Below are 23,528 nucleotides of genomic sequence, written 5' to 3'. Positions count from 1 at the left end.
ATTTTGGCCTTCTGCCTCTGCTCCAGCTTATTCAGAAAGTGTCCTATTGATTTTGAAGGAATTATTTGTGGACTACTAGGCATGAGAAGAAAAACAAAGATAGTGTCCTGATTGCTCAGCGGGGCTCTGCGTTAGGCTGCATGTGTATCTTGCGCACACATTCAAAACTGACAATCAGATCCATCCATGTATTATGTATTACAGCAAATACCATTGCAAGAGTGTGAGCAGAAAACAGGCGGAAAACATAATCTACAAATTTAGAACACTGATCATCTCTCAACTATCACTACATATAGCAACTTTTACAGAAGACTGCTTTACACACAGCCTGTAGTAAAAATGCTCTTATAACATATAACAATCCAATCCGATACAAGTTTAAAAATATAAACAATAATCCAGTTTGGGAGGGAAAGGTTGTGTTGGTTAGTTTGTTTTTCAATAAAATCTATTTGTTTACAATTTTAATATGTAAACATACCTATCTTTATTACTGTCTCCTTTTTTCTAAATTTTGTCCTTGTGGCCAGCCCAGAACTGATCAATTTATACTTCCGAAGTTCACAAACACTTCTTCAAAGGGGTGCTGACAGCAATGCTGGTTGTGCTGATTCACTTACTCCAAGGGATAGTTCAACACATCTTCCATCTGCTCCTACGCCACTGACCTGACTACTGTTTTAGGTCAATAAATATTTATTAGAATAAGTTGTTTCACATGACTGTCATCTCTCCCGCTAGAATGGAAGTGTTCTGCAAATGAGTGATATCTCAGTCCAATTAGTATTTCTTTTCAGCTGTATGTATATTATCATCATCTCCCCCATCACTTCCCATTGAAATTCATGGCAAGCAAACACTGCCAAATACTGTAAATTTCCTTTAACTAAAAAGAAAAAGCCTAAAGAAAGAATACGTCTCACATAGCTCCCCAAGGAGGTATTATGTAATTAGCCAAATTCCAAGACCACCACTCTGGTTTTACTCACAGAAGAATACATCAAAGCCCATTTTCCTCTCAGGTGGGACGCAAAGCATTCAGAAAAGCAGAGGATGTGATGGAGAGGAGAGTTATGGGCTGCGCTAGAACTAAGCACTGAAAGAGGACAGCCTCGGCAGTCTAGTCAAATCCTCCTCTCTCCTCCCCCTGAACTGAAAGCAGCCACTGACCTAGGCTCTTAGGAACTGGGTATGACTCATCACAAAAAGGAGTTAATGGTTGGTACAAAAGGAAATGGGAGTCTCCCAAAAAGTTCAGTCCCTTAGAAAGGTTATTAAGTGATAGCGCACAGTGATATGCAAAGATACGGGAGGAAGCTTGCTGATTCAGCTTTTACTGCACCATGCATGCATTTAGTCCATGCAATCACTGTCATTTTTGGAGAGAACATTACAGCATTTAGGAAGCACTTCTCTACAATTACCACCCAGAAAGCCAGTGTCACATAGAAGCTGTGCCATATGGTTTAAATTATATATTTTTTTAAACACACTGGGTAAATATAACTGAGAAACAACAGATAAAATCAAGCTGGGGGTTGGCAGATGGACAGCTACTGCAACAGGACTAACTGTTCTCAGAGACTTACAGACGAAATTCCTTTGTAATGAGAATAATCAATCCTAACAGAGAAAGAATAGTACTTTGGAAGAAAAAGTTCAGTCCTGCAGTTTTACAAAAAGTTTACTGCTTAGGTAGAACAGTTGCTTCCAACATGTTTGTGTCCATGAAAATGAACAGATTACTAAATCTGGAAGTTTGCCTAATGTCTCACACTTTAAGAATAACCTCTCCCTTTCAGTCACATCATTTTATTTGGTCATCAGTAACCATTAAACCCATGAGTGTCTGCCTTATAAAAATCCTGGCCTGCCTTGTAATCATTGTTCTTTCTCCATTGTTCAGTTAGCTAGTTACATAGTTAAAATGTTTATATGACACACATTATCACAGTATGGCAATTTGTGTATGTTTTTCTTGAATAAATAACTTGCCATATCAACAAAATTATTATTTTTTTTAAAAAGTATCTATTTTATCTCATCATACCTTGCTGCTACTAAAGCTAGTCAAGTTGGAGATCATGCAGGAAATACAGGTAAAGGCAAAATATGAAAATCTCCTACGCAGAGCAAGCAACAATAAAAAGCATTGCCAGAAAGCCAAAACGCTATCACTTAGTGTCTTTACAACACTACCCATAGCTCTTCAGTTTGATCTGCTCTCAGAAACACGGATAAGGAAAGCATGCACAGCTAGCAACAAACAGCAGCACTCAAACTCAGAAAGACAATCTGGTGAAAGCAACATCTTTCTTAAGTTTGCCCACACCAAATGGGATAAATTCCAAAACAAACGTCCCTGTAGCACACGCACAAAAATTTCTTCTTCCTCAGCCTACCTCCTTCTCCTAGGACTACACTAGTGATCCGAAACAAATTTCAGCATTTCCAGTTAGCTCTAACGTCACACAGAAACCTTTAGAGCATCAGCAACCTCTCCAGAGACCACATTGTTCAAACGTACATGAACAAAGGCTCTTTAAGCTTTGGTCTGTTGTGTACACACACCAGAGAGTAGTTTTGCTGTTGAGGCTGCTGTAACAAGCAATCAAAGGCAACCAACTGAGGAAGAAACAGAGGAAAAGAGCTGCTCATATATTCAAAATGAATTATACCCGACAGGTAAGGGAAATGGACCCTGGAAAATCCTGTGAGAGGAAGGATTATTTCCAAAGGCAGATTTAGATGTTTCTCTCTCACCTGAAGTGCCCTTTCAGCAAGTTTTGAACTTGGAAATCTCAACAAATACCAGTATCTCCCAAATCTACATTGTTTAGTGATACATGTTTTTTTCTGCAGGTTTCAGTAGTTACAGAAGAGCTTGATACATAAGACTTTCAGAAAGAAAGATAACATTTTTTGACAATTCAGCACACTAGATTATGATCAGTACTACAGTAACAGTGCATTACTAACTCTTTCAGTTTTATGTCTTACACAAAACTTGGTGTTTCTTCAGAGCTGTTTATGAAAAGAGTAACATGTAAGTATATACAAAGATATACAATAAATTTAATAGTTTCTAAATGGTTAAGTTCTTCCTCATGTAACTTATCATCAATTATTTTTAACTGTCTCTCAAATTTCATGAAATATGCTGCCTGAATCAGTCCCAGATGAAGAGTCACTATAGCACCTTGTTTGCAAAAACCAGAACATCTCCCTATTTTTGTTAAGCAGAAGAAAATGAGGGTGAAAATACAGCCATATTAATTTTGTCCTGATCATGATCTAGGTTTTTCACAGTTGTTATTTTTATAGAAATCCCATACTAGGTAAACTAGCAACATAATTATCTTTGCAAGACATCAAGCTCTGGTTTATGAATTAGAATTTTATATGGTCTGTTAAATTTAAATTATAAGCATATTTTTTATTGTTGACTAAAATCTATTCCTTTCAAGGGGACAGTCACTAGTGGTGACCCACTTGTAACTTGATTGTAACAAAATATATGGTTGTAATGTCAGCCTAAGCATTAAATTTCCGAAGAACTTATAAAGGGGAACAGAAAGATGGAATAAGTAACACATTATAATGAATAAAAAAATCATTAATTACTCTGAGAAACTCAATTTCAAGCAAAGGGAAGAAAAAATAATAATTCATGGTCTGCACAAATGACTACCTTTGACGGAGGAAGGGACAGTGCACAAACACGCCAGCCCTGCCACTGAGGGGTTTCTACCCTCTGTTCAGACCTTATTTACTTCTGCAGCCTGCAGCACCTGGTTTTATGCTCAGTCTAGAAAAGAGCAGTGACTAAAAAGGTCATGAAGTAGTATTATTTTACTGCTTCGCTTTGTGTTTCTGACATCTTGCTGTTCTTGCATCAAGTGTGTGATGGCCTTGATCTTTGTAATTTCTTTACTGAGCGTGGTCACCTGCTCTCTGGGTTGCATGTGACTGCACCCACACACACCAAGCAGGGAAGATGCCAATCTGCCCCTGTCTCCTGGCACACGTGTCCTCAACACTCCTCTCTTGCTCCCCTCATCTCCTGCAGGCACTCTTAGGGCAAACGGGAAGAGGAAGGAAGTTGGAGAAACTTATCTAGTACATGAAAGTAAAATGGAAACAGACTGAGCAGACAAGGGAGCAACTAATAATGCAAGAGGGGGAAAATGCAAGTGGGAAAAAGGACAAGTTAGCAGCAGAGTGAAAAAGGAGGACAGAGTTGTGAGGAAGGCTTTGCTTATAGCTTTTAAGCATGTCTTAGCACCATCATTCTTTGTGTATCAAGAAAATAAATTTTAAAATAGAGTTTTTTCTTATAGTTAAAACATAATTTTATCTACTTTACTCCAGACACTAAGTTCTGTATTATCTGCATGTTTCTGAGCACAAAATAGCTCATAACATTTAGTAGTTGCTACGGGGTAACACTGTTTGCAAGTTCAGGTCACACAAAGTAACCTGACCAGAAAGCAGGAGCTCAAGCACGGGATCAATGATCATCTGTCCAAAAGAGAGGACAACACTGTAGAAAGAGCACAAGACAGGCAGAAGCAGGTGAAAACTCACCACTGGAGCAGTTGGGTCCTCCCCAGCCAGGCTCACACTGACAGGTGTTCGGAGCAATACAACGACCATGGACACATTTATCAGCACAATGAGCTGTCAGAGAAGGAAATAATAAAAGAATTAATGAACTCCTAGCACTAGCAAAAATATTCAAAACTTATTCCTCATTCAGATCTTCCATGTCTCAAACATCTTTTAAAAGCAAAACAAGCATGGGCGTATGAATGTTTGATGATATCTCTTCAGAATAAAATTTCTTACTTCACTCTCTTCTATTTCTCCAAAGTTTGAAGGCTCCAGCTAAAACCAAGTTGGTGCTACTAAAATACTTAAGCATTTGATGAAAACTGTCCACATTTAATGGCAAAAGAGTCACACTATGATATAGGTTAGAAACACATCTTAACATGGTCCTGGCCAAGAGGTTCTAGGTGGCCCTGCCTGAGCAGGGAAGCTCGACTTCCACATGTCCTTTCCAACCTCAATCATCCTGTGATTCTCTGAAGAAAACTCTCATGCCAAGAAAAGGAGGCGAACTTCTGCACATATAAAAAGAGGGGTTCTCCTGCAACAGCATGGATAAAATACAATTTTCAACACATCAGTATTTTAATATTGATTTTTCTGAATGACTGCACAGTCCATATGAAGCACAACAAAACAGTGATGAAGACTAAGGTAAGGCATGAGATATAAACCCTATGAATCACTGCAACCTTTATTCTAAGTGCTAAGCAGAGCTGCTTGAAATTTTTCTCTACAAATTTTTGTTTTAGTATTTTCAAGCTTCTACTGTTAAGGCTTACTTTGAAACAGAGCTCTTATTTGAAACCTTTAAGAAAAGCTTGAAATAGCTTTGATATCCAGCACATTGATGTAGATGACTCAGAATACTATACATTGAAGAGGAAGAATCTGCAATCAGCAACCATTTACTGGCATTATATTCACCACAAAACACCCTTAACTTTCAAAAATATATACACTGTAATATTTTCCTTCCAGTTTGAACAACAATAAAACTTAAAAAATGTGCACAGGATGGAAATTTTCTTTGTACCATTTCCAGAGGAATGACGACAGGAATCTGATCAGTGTACCAATGAATACAAGGCGAACAATGGGAAAAAGTTGGTGTTTATGTGAAGTTTAATGGGACTACACGTGAATCATTTTGGTTCTGAACAGACTGAAAATGCTCTACATTAATTAGGAAAAATACCTGCAAAATGTTATGGGTTTGTCCTAATTAAACATGATAAAGCATGTTGGCCATCTTTACATTTTGTGTGCCCAAGAAAAAGGAAAGGCACACTGGTATCAATCATGCATACTATTAATATTACTATCTTTGGTTATCTGGGATCCCAGCTATTAAATGCATGTTTTACAGCCTTTAATTTTCATTCTCAACTTTTATTTCTAATAAGCTACTTTTCAGATGTGCATTAAAATTATCTTCATTAGAAATCAACCAGGACACCGATTTTTAAACGGTACATGACACAAGGTACAAAGCTATTTCATTGTTCTCTATTTATTTATTATGAAAAGAATGACTTGAAATAATACATGACAATTTTCAGTTAGTCTTATAACTAGACATTAATTACTTGTATCTTTGAAGATTCTTGCCTAGTAAGTGCTTCCTTGGGCACTGAAGCTCTCCCTAAACCAAATGTGTGAAAAATCTTACCGGTAACCTGTAAGACAACAGATGGTAGCTGTACACATACACTTCTCTGCATGTGCACATGTATGAATAACTTAGTCTGTACCAACATACTCAACCCAAATTCCTGAGCAATAAGGCTAAATACAATAAAGTGACATTCCACCACATACTCTGTGAGACAGGTGGAAAAAAAATAAAAATCAAAATGTAAGAAAGGGGACCCATTGAAAGGTACAGAAGTTCTTTGAGCATCTCCTTGCACAGCCCCTCATGCCATGCTGAGCACATAGGTCCTTCCTATAATCCCTGCATAACAGCACGTGCTATGGCACTGTGCAAACAATCACCAATTACTTCCAATAGTTAAACAGAGTTATCTTAGAGCAAATGTAAACAGATGAAACTTTGGGTCAGAGCGTTCACAAAGCAGAGTCATCTCACAAATTAGAGCTGTGTTCCTTTCTTAGCCGCAATAGTATAAATCAACAGTAGCTTCTCTTCAGCCACTGGTGTTTCAGTTTTCCAGTAGCAGAATGTAAATCAAACACAATTCTTAAAAACAGGCTACCACTACTAAATCTCTATGGAAGTCATCTATAGGTAGGAACGTCAGGGGTTTTGACAGGCAAAACTCTGCTGACTCTAATGACAAAGAAATATGGGATAAGGACCACTGAAGAAAGTTGTATAATATAAATATTGCTGCTTCTAAGTAAATTCAATTAAGATATATACATACATATATATATATATATACACGGCACACAAATACACAATTTTTTCCCAAAGCCAGGGTATATGTAATTCTTTACTTTGAAGAAGCTAAAGCCAAGAATATTCAAAAAACTGTTCAAGATATACAAAAGAATTAAAGATATCCAGTGTTTTCTTTTTTTAAAAAAAAGTTTCTTCTCTTAGTTTTGTATGGAATTATTGGACATGAAATAAGAAAATACTTACATGCAAAAGCAGGTGAAAAAATTAACATGAAGTCTTTTTGATACTTAGCAGTGTAAAGAAGCACCAAAAAATTCACTGGCAGCAGCAAATCACAAAACTCTTATGTTCTTTTGTAAGGGAAAAATAAATTATCATATGAAAAGCAATCTCATCTTAGTCTTGTGTATTTCTTTTTACATCCTATTTCCCCTTTTCTTCTGTGTCTTACTGTTTCCTTCAAAACTGTGTCTAAAACCTTGCCTTGTCCAACTTACAGGTCTGTTTCGGCATATCATATCCTTTCATTTTCTTAAGAAACAAAAGGCAGATTTGCTCTTTCTGATTATAGAGTATCAGCCTGCTTGAAGTATCTATAAAATATCTGCTGGAGTGTGGCAATTCCCTGTAGCAGCCCTTTCTGCACCACAGAAGGAGCTGCCCCAACGCCTGGACACAAGTCCACCAGGCTGCTTGAGCTCTGCTCCCAACACGTTTGTAGGCGCTGGTACTTCTGTAACCAGCTGAAGGAATATGCTCTGCTAAGGAAGCATAGCAAAGTGAATCATTGTGAAAAGGCATGTGCAACCCACCCAGACCACCACCAGCACTATTAAGCGATGTGAGGCAAGGGCTTGGCCAACAAGCTCGCAGACATGCCTTAGCACCACAGCTTTGCAAGGGGAGCTCATACCAGGGGGATTAAGCCATTCATGCTAGAGGCATAGAACATATAATACAGTTTTGGGTCAAGTTGCCACTTTCAAACACTGATGTGTCTCATACTGATATCAATGAAGAGAGGGAGAGAGTCCTCCAGCTCAAGAGAAGGTTGCAATCCAGATGTCTACTTATATGCTGATGGGCTCCAACATACTCCCTGCAGTGCAAATGCAGATTGCTCCTCCATTGTTATACCTACTTAAAGTATTACAGCTGAGTGGAGTAATTCCTGTGTCCTCCACTTCCACTTCTGAACTAGTGTATATACCAACATTGTAAAACTTGAAATTTCTGAATGGCATTTTATGAATTTGCTCTCCATGATTAAGAAAGTGACGTGAAGTTATTTCATTATAAGTGACCATGGACAACACTTAGACAGCTGTGCATTGCATTATCTGATGTTAAAAGAAGATACAGAACTTCCAGTAACAAAATTTGAAAAAATGTATTTTTATCTTTAATGAAAGTTTATGCAAGCATTTGAGGATTTGTTACTTTTTCATTTTGAAAAGCCAGACCTAAATAAATAAACATGCACGAAGCTTGAAATGTTTTGTTTGTAATTATGCACATAAATAAATGATCAGGAGAATCAACTCTGGTTCTACAATTAGACGTCCACCTTTTGAACAAATTAATCACATCATCAAATGAGCAGACACCTGAAATTATACTTGACTTCATGAGATTTCATACCTGAAATCTATTAAATAAAATTCCTATCAATTTTACAAAAAAAAAAAAACCTTTGAAATCTTTCATTTCAGAATCACGCTAAAAATTGAACAAACTTTGTAAACCAAAGAAAATTAAATAGAAGATTGCACTTTTTTTTATAAAAACTTTTCAGTCTGTAGCTCAGCCTACTATCTATATGGCCAATCTCCTAGGGATTGCCACTGATATTAGGAGATTAGTGACAGTAAATTATTTGGAGTAAATAAGAGACTAAGTCAATCACTCAAGCTGGTATGGGCATTTTAAGGCCAGGAGTAAGTTCCTTTACAGAACTTAACTGAATGGTTCTAGCTTTGTATCTGCCTATGAACTGCATTCAGATTATCTCAGAAAGTCCATCAGATCTAAACATTTAGTACATTCACTATAATTTTTAAGATCAAAAATAAATAATCACCTGAACTCCAGTTAGCCTACTCTTCTGCGAAGACGGTGCACAACAGTGAAGTCAGAAATTGGCACATTACTCATATCCTTTATAAACAGTAGTTGTATGAGGAGAGCACAAACCAGGGTGATACTGGAAGTACTAACAGATATCTTCATGTTTATAAAACAGTCCAAGTACTAACCCCATATAATGTTGGAATTAAAGTATAATTTCTTTTAACCATCTGAAGACAAATCCAAATGGCACAACTAATAAAACACAGAATGATTTTTCTGTTCAGTGTGACTAAACATTGCTTGCCATAATAAACTCAATCTGCAAGAAAATATAGCTGTACTGGCCAAAAGTTACACACAAAAAATGTGCTTATTATAATATTTATTTACATCATTCAAAACTTCCCAAGAGGTTCCCTGGAAAGCTTCCAAGGGCTGCAGATGGGGGCTGATTTCTGATGTCACTTTGTTGCTTACCAATAGTGATGTCAATGCAGCATCATTTCAACATACTCAGAAACACTGGTAAGAGAGGTATCTGAGTTGCTTAACAGACTTTTTTAAATTTATCATAGCTGTAATGGTGTGGTCTTTTCCATAAAGCTCTTAACAGATTATCTACTTCTAGTGTGATTGTCATCTTATCAGCAGCATTAGTAGAAAGAAGGGGATGCTAAAATTCTGTATGAGTTTGGACAGTTTACAGTACAATGGTTGTTTTTAATCTAGAGAAGAACAAACAGAACAAATATTTCCACACGAGGATGAAAAAGGCCTGTTTGTATATTTTCCATATATAGAGAGGACACATATATTCCAAATACATATTCCACATATACATATATATATATATGTATGTATGTATGTATGTTTAGATACATATACTGAATCCAAAGAAAACACAAAAGAGATTTTCTTCAAAAAGTTAAAACATAACACAAGTTTCACCTGTAGAAAGTTTTCAGGAACAAGTATGGAAATTAGAGTCACAATTCAACAGAAATCTTGTATCCTAAGATTAATTCAAATTAATCTGTTCAAACTGGACTCCAAAAGACTAAAAAAAAATCTCACTTAAATTTCAGCCAAGGCTTTTCTCTGGCTGTTGGTCATTCTTTTCCTTTGTAAATACAACATTTACAGACTTCAGCAACATGAGGCTGGCACATTTTTGCAATTCTTTTTGCACTGACAAATAATTCTCTTGCCACTGTAGACAGTGAAATGGCATTACCTCTAGTAAGTACTATCTCTAGAGGAAGAGTGACTGGTGAGAATTCACACTGTAGGTTCCTAATTATTTTTAAAAGGAAGTCACAAGATTTCAATTCATCACTATGTACTGAAGCGTTGAGTCATTCCAAAATCATCTACCATTAGAATTTTCTAATAGAGTTTTCTAAATTGAGAAGTCAAATGAGGTAACAAACAAACAAACTAAAAAAATATCAACAGCACCACAAATATTTTAGCCTTTCAGAAGCATTCTACACTCTCCACTAAGTAAAACATACATTGCATGGAAAATAAAACTACTCTAATGGAAAAGCTGTATGCATTGTGGAGCAGCAACTGTATAAAAGCAGATATCCACAACACTTCAAATGGCTTTGACTCTTTTGCATATAAAAAAGGGGGGAGGTGCATGTGTGTTTTCCAATGCAGTTGCCATTTTCTTGCAGAAAAAGATTTTGTGTTGGCTTTCTGCCAATGATATTTCTGCTATGATAACAGTCCTCCCCATATCACTATCTTACTATTTGATCTCAGCTGACTACATCACACTTGCTTTCCACGTTAAACTGGATGACTAGTATTATCGCAGTATATGCAGGCATCACCTCTCCTAGTACATACAAGTCCACTATGAAGAAAGCTGGTTGGAACGATGGACAGTATGAAGTACTTGCTGCCTTCTGTTAACTAATGGGCTCCCTCATTGCCCTGAATCCTCAGCTCCAACTGAAGATCATAAGGACTGAAGGTCTCTCTATGCCTTCCAGGGCCAGCTATTACAGAATCAAATAAATGCAAGTTAGCTCCACTGAATGATCTTCACTTTTACATAATTTGAAGTCTCAGGGATTCCAAAGTTGCTTCAAAAGTCTCAGCAAATATGTTCCGAATATCAGCATTTGGTAACTTCTTATGTAATAACTAAAAAATTAGTACATCCAATGTGGTCTGAATGTACTAGATTCTGTAATTACTACATATACTATAGCTATGTAAAAGCTGTAGCCACGAGTCTCATCATCAGACCTCTCACTATCAAACTGTTATATACTTCAAGAAGTATACTAATTAATAAAAAAAAATAATATGACATTCATATATGCTGCATAATAACCAAATGTAGTTACAAATTGGTTCTTACAGGTCTAATGCATACACATTAAAAACAAAAAGGTTAAAAAAATTGCCAATCTGATCTCAGATAATCCATTTTTTTAAAGTTCTTTTTTTAAAAATATCATTTTGACCTTGCTTTTTCATGTGCATAAAACACTTTAAATCAAAGAGCATACTGCTGCATTTTCAAATTCCAGGAAGTGCTGTAAAAGAAAAATATAAATTAGGATAGCATGAGATGTTATGACATTGACAGGGTATAATTTTCCAGGGATACAAATAAATCCTGTTGGTCATTTTCAGTATGCGCCTCACAACAAGCAGAGAAGCACAAATTAAGAAACTATTTTGCATTTGTGTTGAAAAAATAAATTTAATGTACATACTGATCCTGATTTTCAGGCTCAGGGAAGACCAGAGAATTACCCACAGCACTGCCATCTCCTAAACTGGGTTGCAAAATCCAGTGGCAATGAAAAATCTGTTATACATCATTCCAGAGAACATCTTCCTGGACAAGCTTTTCCATACCTTGATTGCTATGCTTCACCACTGTCATTATAGCCATAAGGCAGACAAAAAAGCAATGAGTATATCTCCAATTTTCTTATTCTCAGCTGTTAAAAAACCCACCAGGTAAAGCAGTGGACCTCAACAAGTCAGGCTGAAAGTGCGCTGTTAGAGGGCCAGCCTTTTGCACGCACCTCAGTCCAGGCCCTGCCCCAGGGCTGGTGGGCTCCCATTTGACTTGGGGACATGACACAGAGCTTCACGTGAGAGGAGCCAAAGCAGCTGCTGAAACAGCTCACACGCTGTAGCTTTCCCAAAAAGCTGGCTTTTCACTTTTTCCTCTTGGCAAGACTTGTCCGTTGGTTACCTGTTCGGAAACTGGGTGGCAAGCCCAAGCACAGCCGCTGCAGGCCAGAGGCCCCAGCCCCTCACCAGTCCGCTCTCACAGGGCCCAGCATTTCCAGAAAAAATCCAGCTATACTGCCTCAGTCCTTCTGACATTGTTCGATAAGGTTCTGCAGGTTTTTAAGATCTGGTTATTAGAAGAGCTGAAGCAAAACCAAGGAATGGTCAACACCACAAATTACATGAGAGATGAAAGATTGCCCCTGATGAGCCCAGTTTTTCAAGGAGATGAAAAGATGAAGAAATTTCATACCCTGACTTCTGAAAAACTTCACCGTTGCAGTCTGTGCTGCGCATGTGCATTCACAGGGACAAACAATTTGAAATACTATTGATTTCATTTTGCTTTTAGCCCTGCACATTTGCCCATCCCTAAGGATACACTATCCTTCACCACCAGTTACCTGTCACAAGTTCCCTGCTGCCGGTCCTGCCAGCACCAGCAGACACTAGCTGCTCATCCCACTGCATGGCTTCAAACAACCCTGTGTTAAACTATCACACGCTTCCAGGGCTCTGGATTAACACCTCCTCTACATCCATTCTGCCTTTCTAACAGGCTCTTGAATGAATACCATTTTAAGAATCAGACCTTCCTAGGTCTGCACAAGGTTGTACACGACAAAGAAAGCGAGCTGAGCTAAGGCCACCACCAGACTCTGGACACAGCTCTTCCCTCTTTAGACTTAGGAAGATGTGGAGAGACAGGAGCACGTGCCACACAAAAAGGCAGCGCTGCCGCCTTCAGTACACTTGTCCTGTGCACTTTCCATATGGTCATCAGTTAGTATCACACCAAGGCTGGTTACTTAAGACATCTAAAATCCAATTATCCTGCCATTTGCATATGCACAGCACCAACTGACTTCAACAAGAGCTGCATGTGCACCACTGATGAATAACCAAGTCCCCATAACTCAGCGTCCTCAAGTCGCCCATCAAAGGGGAGTCAAACCAGCATTGTGAAAAACAAGGAATTTCAAAGCAAAAAGAAGCTAAACTTACGGACACACATTTCCCTGCTTTCATAAAATCCAGGGCAGCACTGGGATTTACGCCTGTACATTGTTTTTTCACCATGTCTGTAGGCAGTACGGTAACTGATCCTAAAGAAAAGAAGGAATGGCTGTTTACATACAATTCATGGTTCAGAAACAAAACAATATATATTCTTACACATTTTAAAAAAACATTCAGGTATCAGTAAGAAGAGAGAAAAAAGGCTCAGAGAGACCTTGATTTATCTGTTGTTGAGTTTAAGAGTCTTAGTGGTTCCCCAGCAAGCCTTATGTCCGTGGGTGGCCAGACAGCAGGAAAAAAAGTTAAGGATTTTGGCTACTTAATTAATATGCAAACCAGAGCATCACTGCCTTCTCCATTAGCATCCCCTATGGAGGCTAAAAGCTGAAAGTACAAATCAGTTTGCTGGATTATTACAGCTATTGGTTTCCAAGGGAAAGACTTCTGGGGACCATCCTCCCCTGAGCGAGTCAATTTTCTAGGGGCAGAGGCGTCATGAGAAAAGAAGTTCTGGCTAAGGCAGGAGATGAGAGGACTCAAAGGAGAGCTGGGGCCTCTGAGCAGTCAGCATCACCACATGCCCCTCTCCAGGGGGGCGGCTGCATTTTGCTGAATGAAGCCCTGCAGGGCTGTGGTGCACAGCACACAGAGAAATCAGCACATAAACCCATCAAGAACTGCAGAAAATATAGCCTCCTTCCGACAGGAGCAAGTAGTATTTACCAGAAGCAGGCTCTCCCACCGCTGTCTCCTCTCTGCTCCCCACTGTGTTCATAAATCTCCACCCCCAGCTCTCCTGGCTGCTGACCACATACTCCACCAAGCAGTACACACATCCCCACACCGCCTCAGACAGCATGAACTCCCAGCAGAGAACAGTTCATATATAAACGGTGTCATAGGTAGGCAAAGTATAATCTCTCTTTGAACTCAGTATCTGCTTTTTACATACTATCTGATCCGTCTCCTCCAGCTGCTCTGCCCCAGGGAGCCTTTCCCACTGCTGATGGCTCATACTTTATGAGCATATCCCTCTAAGGAAAATGCCTTTTACAACTATCATCAGCTTTTAATCATTCACCCCTTGCCTACTTTTTGCAAGCACAAGGAGTTTCCTTTAACAAACCTTTTTATTTTCCTTTCAAGCAGCACACTTTCCCCAGAACATAAGGTAGCAAGCAACAAGGGGTCTCTCATGACATTGCTTAACAAATACACCTTACAGGGTCTGGGGAACTTTTGCACTTTTTCCCAACCCATTTGTTTTCTATTAGCACTCCACAGGATGATACACCCCGATCTGATAATAAAACATACATGACATTGCTTGGACAAGCATTTTACAGTTGACACAGACCACGGCAGTTAGAGACTAGTTACTATAGCTAAAATATCCTACATATCATGCTTGATTTTGACAGACACAAAATCTGTACAAATATCTACAATTAACAGTTTGATAGTATTATCAATTATACATCACCTGTGTCGTGTGCACTTAAACCAGTTTAGGATGTCAGTACAACTAGTGTAGTAAATTTGATCAAAAGGATGCGGATATGACTCTTGCACTGTAACTGAGTAACTGAGGGGAGAAAGAGAGAGACAGCAGAAAGATTATCAAGCAAATCCTTTCTACTCCAGTCTGATTTAAGTCATTTACAGAGTCCTGGTCTAGAACATAATAAATATAACAAAATATTCATGTGTAACAAAAACACACAGGTAGTTCAGGTTTAAATAAATCATGAATCAGCTAACTTTATAAAATAGAAGATATCAATTGAAAGGTTTTCCTTCCACGAAGCAAAGAAAAATATATATGTGGAGAGCCATCATGTCTCTACTGTCTAGCACATTTGATGAAATAGTACTACTAGACATTTAAATAAAAGTAATGTGAGACTAATTCAAGGAAAAAAACAAACACCTGTGTCTTAAATGAGCAGCAAATTGAAGTAGTGTGTAGTACATGTTCTCCCGTGGCAATAAACTTTTACTAACATCACTGGATAGCTGGAAAACTAATTAGGAGCCAGAAATATAGGTTTCTTCTGTTATCATACAAAATAGAAAAATCTCACCAGATTTCCTGAGGGAATTTCTTTTAAAAACTGTAGCTGTATCCATAGCAAAACATATTTATCAGTAGTGGAAAAGTTTGCTAGTGTACTTGGATACTAACTAGGTGTTAGCAGAGAAACAGACCTAAGTAATAATTACTGAAAAATTATATAACCATTATACCATAAAACACTGTCTATTCAGCAATCAGAAATGATAAAATATTAAAGTCCATACCTTATTTTGTTTACCAGCTAATTTTTAACAGAAAAACTTTTCTTTTTCCAGAAATGGTACACTGAAGTCCTACCGTTATTTTCTGCCAAATTATGAGCACAGTGTCCTAGAAATAAATTCACATTCTGAAGTCTGGGGCCTGCAGAAATGTCAGTGGGGCAAGAGGAACAGAGCCCTGATGCAAAAGGAAAAATACTGAATCCTAGAAAACTCTCCTGCAAGCTGTTTGTGCTTGCAGTCAGTCAGTCCTTGATTGCACAAGGGGCTAGAAAACAGAGACGCATGGCACATTAGTGCAGTGGACTAATTCCCAGGACCAGCCAAAACACTTACTAACTGTGTAGCCGGCTCAGTTTTCATTCACTTTCACTCACGTCCTTTCCAACCTCTTAGCACCTATTGCAGCGTAACAGCTACAATCTCCCCTTCTACTGTCATCACCTATACTGAGGGAACACACATCCAGACCCACTTACTCTGACCAGAACGTACTCTCTGCTTTTCCTACATCCATGTGAAGGCAAACAACCCTAATCCATCCAGCTGTCCGACTTGGTCCAACAAAACATCAGTGGGGTGCCAAGGCTTGCCCAAGGCTCTGCGCTCTTTGTTCAAGGCAGGGCACACTCTACCCCTTCTTGCTGCGATTGCGGTTCATTTGTAAAGACCATTTTACTACCAGCTGGGGTAGATTATTTAAAGTATATAGCACTTCCAGTGACAACAGCAGTGAAGAGCTTGTAACTGGGGTTTTACTTTTTCATACCTGCATACCTTTGTCACCTACTCTGAGCAGAAGTGTGAATGTTTCGGTGAGTTTACTTGGGAGTTCCTCCCCATTTCTGAAACTCATCAGAAGGAAAAAAGTTCATGCAACAAAATGGGTACGCTTGCTAGATATATTTTTCTTTCTGTAGATCTTGACTAGCTTGTTTTAAAATATATTATGCAATGTAAATAGTTGGGGGGGGGTCCCATTTTGCTTTTGCTACATTGTAGCTTCCCTCAAAACCACTTTTATCTATAAGAACAGTAAATAAATCATACAAAAATACAGAGCAATTTCCTGTAACATTGTGTCTGAAGACTGTAAACAGCTATTTGGTATGGTAACTACTTCATATACACATTGTTGTATCAGCCAAATTGTAGACAATGGTAGGTGCAGAGACTCCAAATGCTTCACATGAAGCTCAGATAACTTGCTGTGGAAAGTTCTTAAGTGATTTTTTTAGACGGAGGGAGGGAGAGAGAGAGAAAAACTTCACAAAAAAGTAAACAAAAACTTTCTTTGTAAAGACTGAGCCATACAACCACAAATAAATGTATAGTGTCTTAGCAGCACTCCCACAGATTAAAGATAAAACAGAGTTTACCTTAAATGCAGGAAATACTGATGTCCTCAAGTGAACAGTTAAGCCTGTCTTAAGGACTAGCTGATCAATTACTGGCGTAATAATAACAATGAGACCATAAGGCTTTGTTTCACTATTGTAACCTTTACACAAGAAAAGAAGCACTGCTAACCCTTGTGGCTCAAAGTCTCCTACTCACTGTGGCATTCTCCTTGCAATTAACATGAAATCGGGTGAACAAACAGACTGACTAAATTGATAAATTTCTGTATGTTATAAATTTCTGAACCTCATCAAGGAATTAAACAAATCTTAATTCAGATTCTGTGAATGTTGAATAGGAAAGAATCAGCATAATCAAATTTGGCCAAACTCCAATCTGGTTAATTATATTTTGCATATGTAAAAGATTTTCATTTAAATTGAAGAAAGCTATTTTTATTCACTTCTTGTACCCAGATGGTTGTGTAACATTACTGGTGCCACTGTAGAGGTTTTTGCATTCTAAACCCTACAGCAAAGACTGCATTTCAGTCCAGTATGAAAGAGCCTTTTATATATCCATGAACTTACCTTGCCCATGCAGTAATGCACTTTTTTTTCCTAGTTCATAACTAAAAGCTTTAAATAATTTAAAATGTGCCAAGTGAAATAAAACAAACTTATTACAATCAGAATTTGTGTCATGAGTTTTCCAGAAGAACATATTACCTTTCCCAGTGGCTACACACATTGGGATCTTCCAGATTCAAAGATAAAGCTGTCCCCATCCAATGGTACAGGAGTATGACAGGGAAGCCAAAAAAGGAGTTCAAATGAAGAACCATCTTTCCAAAAAAGTGTCTGTAAGAGAAAATATTTATAATATGTCAACAACAGTATACAAATTATAAACAAGCTAAAAGTATTGACCCATATATAATCTACATATATGATACAAAGCAACAGTTACTTCAAGAAACACACATTGCTTGCCTAGCAGCAGCTGTACCCTGCCCATGTTGGAAGACGAACCCAAATCTAGTAGTTTCACATGAGTGGCAGGGCAGTCAGCTGATAAATAAACTACATTTTAGAGGCCCCGCTGTGCCATTAAAGTGCAGACAGCCAGGCTCAAACTCCACACCAAAACACAGACCTTCAACTTAAAATAAGGGCTGTCCTTTGCTCATGACCACAGGTTCAGCTGATGGCACACCATCAGAAATCCTACACATCACTTACTCACAGGAAGGGTTTCTGCTACTCCATTCATTGCCAGCAGCACTCCCAATCCCTGCAGCTTACACCAACTTCTTAAAAAAAACCAGATGCCGCTTCTTAAGCAGCATCTTTTGTAAAATACTCTTCCCCAAAATTACACAGACTTCATTACTTGGCCTCCCTAAGGATGCCTGAGCACACAGGACCCAGGCTAGCAAGGTGGGTGATGCTCAGGGTCTGTTTGGGAAAGGCTGCACACTAACACATGGGCACTACCTCAAGCTGGGTATCTCCATAAACTACCTTCTACCAGCACCCAGGCAGCAGCACCACGTGGACAGATGCAAGTTAAAGGAAAAAAAAAGTAAAGTATGTTCTCCAAGACTCAGAGGGTGGGGTTTTTTTAAATTTAAATATATAAATGAAATTATATATGTCCGTGAATACTCCTTATCAATTCTTCAAGATGCTAAACAATGCTACTGGAAGGTGCAATGCAAGCTCAGGACTTGCAAAAAATTGTGTGGTGTCTTTACTCTACACAACTTTTAATTCTCAGGCAAACAGTTAATCAGGGGGAGGGTTTAAATGACTGCTTTACACTGATAACAGACAGCCTCACATGTTATCATGCATTGTTACTGATCTTTAAAGTTGAATTCCCAATATATATATTCCCAAAAATACCCCCTGCTCTGCCAGTCATACAATTTCCAAATAGAATAAAAATTCTGCTTATAAAAAAAGTTATTCTAATAACATAAAAATCTAAAAGATAATCCTAACACTTTGACTAGGTCAGTCTTTGTTTTCAAGCAAATGATTGTAATTTGCATAACAAAACACTTTTAATCCAACCTGCTATTAATCAAAAAATACCAGAATGAATGCTGGTAACCAGTACTTAGTGAACATTTGACGTTACGTCATTATTTTCACACTAACTTTAACACTATGTGGCTAGAGAGATTAAAAAAATAATAATCATTGAGTCCAATCTGTAGTATAATAAGAAAAGTTTCTAATGAATGTATTTGTTTTGAAATAATACAAATACTTTAACAATGTAAATTAATCAGAAATAGGGTGGTTTTTTTACTTTAAATATTACTGAACAGAATAAAGCAAACCACACCAATAAGTTTAAGAGAAACAAGTCCACTGAGCCATGAAAAAAGAAATTATTGCATAGTCTTATTTTACAATACCTTCTTAAGAAGTCAACATAAAAAGGCTCACAAAAACCCAAACTATTATATTTAAGATATCTGAGGATACAGAGATGATCCCATTTTGCTAAATCCCTCTGGAAAAATCAGAGCTGCTGAAAGACAGTTCATGGTCTGTAACTGTTTCTCTGCAATCACACTGCATAACAGAGCAGTCAATGTGCAGTTGTATAAAACGCAGTAAAAGCAGCTGTATATTCAGCTAATAATTTCAACAAAGTGGTGATTTCCCTCAGTGAAAATAGTCACTTTGATTATGCAGACTGTAAACTATATTTCCTTTTTTTTCTTTTATTCTCAACTTCAGTAACTTTCCTCTTGGATACATTTAACAAAATTTAAAATTAAAAAAAATAATTTGCATGAACCCCCTAGAGTAAAACTTGATTGCATTCCAGATCTTTTGCTTAATTATTAAGGAAAATCAAAACAGAAAATCAGTACAACTGATTAGCATTGCTAAAGTGTTTATATTAGCTATAAAAATGTATATGACTCACTTAACTCTTGCTGTCTACAGTTCACACTGAGATACCCTGTTCAGAGACTGACTTTTCATATTATATATTGCTTAAATTATCTCACCGAATAATACATCAGTATCTTCACCATCTACATGTACATAGTACCTGGGGTTTACATACTGAAAATGCTCATGTTGGAGAATGCCTTCTCTGCGAAAATTAGTAATTAGTACATGATGAGAGAGCAACTCGTGCTGAAACAGAAAGCTCCTCCGGTCTCCTACAGCATATTGTATAATTTATGTTCCTGAGCCATAAATGGGAATTTTGCTGCCAGGCATTGAGCATTCTACTGTGAGTAGCCCTGTTGACCCCCTTAAAAAAGAACTTCAGACAGGCAAATGGTTGTTCCTAAAATGCTCTCCAGCAACACGTTTGCTTATATGGGGAGGGGGAAGGTGTTTCTGAAACTTCATACAGGCATTAGCAATACATGTTTTCCAGTCATTTTGAGGGTTAACCAGCATGTACAACTCTCTTGATGCTGACGAATTCTCTGACTTCACAACCCAACACACCACACGACAAATTTAACCTAGCCCATGGCATTTTACTGCCAGGTCTTTCTTCCACTAAAGTGCATGACAGAACATGTACATCTCAACAGAACACTAAAATCTTATGGCTCCTTAGCATTTGTTATGCTCTTTGAGGCAAAACCTTTTTTTAAAAAGTGGTTTTTTTAAAGATGACAAAGCTGCATCTTTACCCTCAACTGGCAGGACCTTCAAGGCAGGTCCTGTGCAATATGAGTTCTGTTTACCTCAGAGACTTCTCTCTTCCCCTGGACTTTAATACAGTCCCATAGTTTAAAAAGGTTAACAGGAAAGCAATGCAGCTCCATGAAGCAACCACAGACTACTCTCTTAAATTTCTGTAATCTAATTAAGGAAATTTAACTCATTATACATGTATTATATCAAAGGAAGATATTAACGAACATCAATAATAGTAACATTTAAAAATTAATCTGATCATCCCACAGCATATTATAATTACTAACAAGCTCATTTTCAAATGGTGTAACAGGTGCACAGGTATCCCAAAAATATACTCCCATAATTTACAGGTACTCCCCTAACATACATTTTAATGTGAGCAGCTACACAAACTAAATTCATCTCGCTAGTACGTACATGAAAAAAACCTGCATATGCACCATATAAACACAGGTGGTTAACCATTACTACCCATCATCTGAGATTTGTAGGCACTTTTTCTGCCACTAACATGCTGATAGTTTTGCACACATTTTGCCTTGGTTTGGGTTTTTCTTCCTATAGAGTTCAGCATCCAAACCAGAGAAAGAATAGATAACAAAAAAAAAAAAAGGCAAACAAATGCTTCTCCTCTATGTAGAAAACTGAGACACGATTACAAATTAATCTCTCAACTCCCCCAGAGCAGAGCCACAAGCAAAACTCAGGGCACACAGCTCGCCCTCAGATTTGTTGCAACAAAAGGTAAATAAATACAAGTGGAACTGGGAAAGCAGGGGAAGGTAAAACAAGGCAAAACGTAAAAGAAGTGAAGGTTGCAAAGTCAAGGTTGTGAACAAGTATTTTTTTGGTCAGCAAAATCAAGTGCTGCTGATGAATTAAGCAGGATTAGAACTGCATGAGCAACAGAGAATAATACGATACAGTTGCTAACACGACACAATGGACCCAAGACCAAGGGAAATGCTGATGTAGCTTTCTCATTACCGTTGCAAAAGCATTTTTACCAATGCAACATAAAAAATGCAGCAGGAGCATGCTATTTAGTTAGAAGATGAACTTCAGAATAGTAAGAGACTTTCATACTCTGTTGGGGTATCTCTAAGGTTTTACAACACTTGTGTCTGCCTTTCTGCAGTGATACAGCACAGGTATGTTGAAGTGTTCTCTGGGCTGTAAATCCCATAGGCTGTTCTTAATTACAAAGCATTAACCTGCATATATACTGAATCCTATTTTAAAAAATCTTCATTCTGTCCATCACAGTTAAACTTTCAGACTGAACTAAACCACACAGTCATTACTGCAGGGTCCCTTGCTGGTGCCTCTGCCTCCACACTCTCCAGAGCATGACAAAGCCAGCACCCTGTAATAGACTTAGCGCCTGCTACCCACAACTGGAAATCACAGCTCCAGACAAGATAAAGACTTTTTCTAAAGATTTTCTGATGAAGAATTGTTTGGCCCTTCTCTTCCTGCGCAGTGTTTTTCATAACATTATACTCTCCTCACTCCTGAGGTTCAGCTCCAGCTGCTCTATCAAGGGCATAATTTGTTTATAAAATCATCTCTTGCACTACCAATGTCAGGCAAAGCAAAATCTGAACCTGACCTAATCTTGTCAATGATGATTAGTCCTGTGTTAACATCTCTGAGAAAAAAACTGATTGCTTTTATTGATTACATTAGAGAATTAATGGGTGAAGAGCAGAAGGCTTTTTTCCTTTGGAAATCAGTATATCAGTTTGATGCTGCATCACATGAAACCTCACTCATAAACAAGTATGAATTAATCTGAACAGAGGCATTATCACACAGGCCCTAGACTGGCTGAAGAAGTATAATCACAGCAAATGTAAATAAAGTAACTGGTCTTTTCTCAAATCCTTAAAATATTTCACTCCGAAGGCATCACCAGTTAGGGGAGTTCAGAACAACTGACACACAGACAATCTGGCAAGGCTGAGACTGACAGAAAATGCGTGGGATCTGGACAGCCAATACAACAGTTTGCTAAATGACAACCCAATAGTGCCCTAAACTGAACGACCCTTTCACACCCCTCATGATCAGAGATTACAAGGGCCCTTGTTGATGCAGCTTAATCAAATCTGACCCTCTTAGATTCTGCTTCTTTACTTTTAAACCTCACTGCTCATCCAAACCTGTGCTAACGAACAGGTATGGCCTTAGCCATGCACTCGTTGACAACATGAACCTGCTGGATGAATTTGCTAAATATATGACCAGACATAAAATTTACTAACCCAACCACTGAGCCCTCCCTCAAAACCCTGTATTACCCTAGCACATAAAACGAAGAGCCCCTCCAGTTTTCCTCTTCACATGTTTGTTCTTCTGCAACCTTTTTCACTCCTGAAGTCCCTTTGGGGGTGGCAGCCCCTTATGCCCATTAAGACAAGTTCAGACCTACAAGCCAACACAGCCGCACCCCACGCTTCCCTTCTCACATGCTAGCGGGTCTTGGATGGAGAATCCCACGGAGTCACTCAAACACCAGTTACATCACAGACTCAAATTTGTGTTGGTATCTAAGATTCAGTGAAACAAACTGACACATCTCAAGACTCCAAAGATGTTTAAGATGGACTAAGCACACAAAATGGAAAACCAACTAATTTAGACAGGTACCAGAAGAATAACCAAGTCAGAGGCTGACTGTGCTGCAACAAGTCTCCTTTATGGATACAGATATACTGATACTTTTTTCAAGTGTCATGTTATTAAGAAAACTAAATCACTAACAAATTGTCATTTTTCTTCAGTTAATAGATTATTTTTATTTTTCTCTCTCTCTTCAATTACCAGAGGTTTCTAGGAAAATGAGGTTTATGTAA

General features: G+C 38.1%; 1 protein-coding gene across 2 annotated transcripts in view; it reads right to left on the bottom strand.

Annotated features, from left to right (window-relative positions):
- Window positions 1-23,528, bottom strand: part of MEGF10 (multiple EGF like domains 10) — a 110,010-nt gene that overhangs the window by 66,568 nt on the left and 19,914 nt on the right. For both annotated transcript variants that reach the window (XM_056325522.1, XM_056325523.1), the window contains exons 2-5: window positions 17,707-17,838; window positions 14,823-14,924; window positions 13,325-13,425; window positions 4,591-4,683 (exon numbers count right to left, since the gene is read on the bottom strand). In XM_056325522.1, the coding sequence (XP_056181497.1) occupies window positions 4,591-4,683; window positions 13,325-13,425; window positions 14,823-14,924; window positions 17,707-17,822 (412 nt within the window). In that variant the 5' untranslated portion in view covers window positions 17,823-17,838. The remainder of the gene's footprint in view (window positions 1-4,590; window positions 4,684-13,324; window positions 13,426-14,822; window positions 14,925-17,706; window positions 17,839-23,528) is intronic.

This window comes from Falco biarmicus, chromosome Z (genome assembly GCF_023638135.1).
Source record: "Falco biarmicus isolate bFalBia1 chromosome Z, bFalBia1.pri, whole genome shotgun sequence".
Lineage (NCBI taxonomy): Eukaryota > Metazoa > Chordata > Aves > Falconiformes > Falconidae > Falco > Falco biarmicus.
The sequence above is the reverse complement of the archived record's forward strand: the minus strand, read 5'-3'. Positions and strand labels throughout refer to the sequence as shown.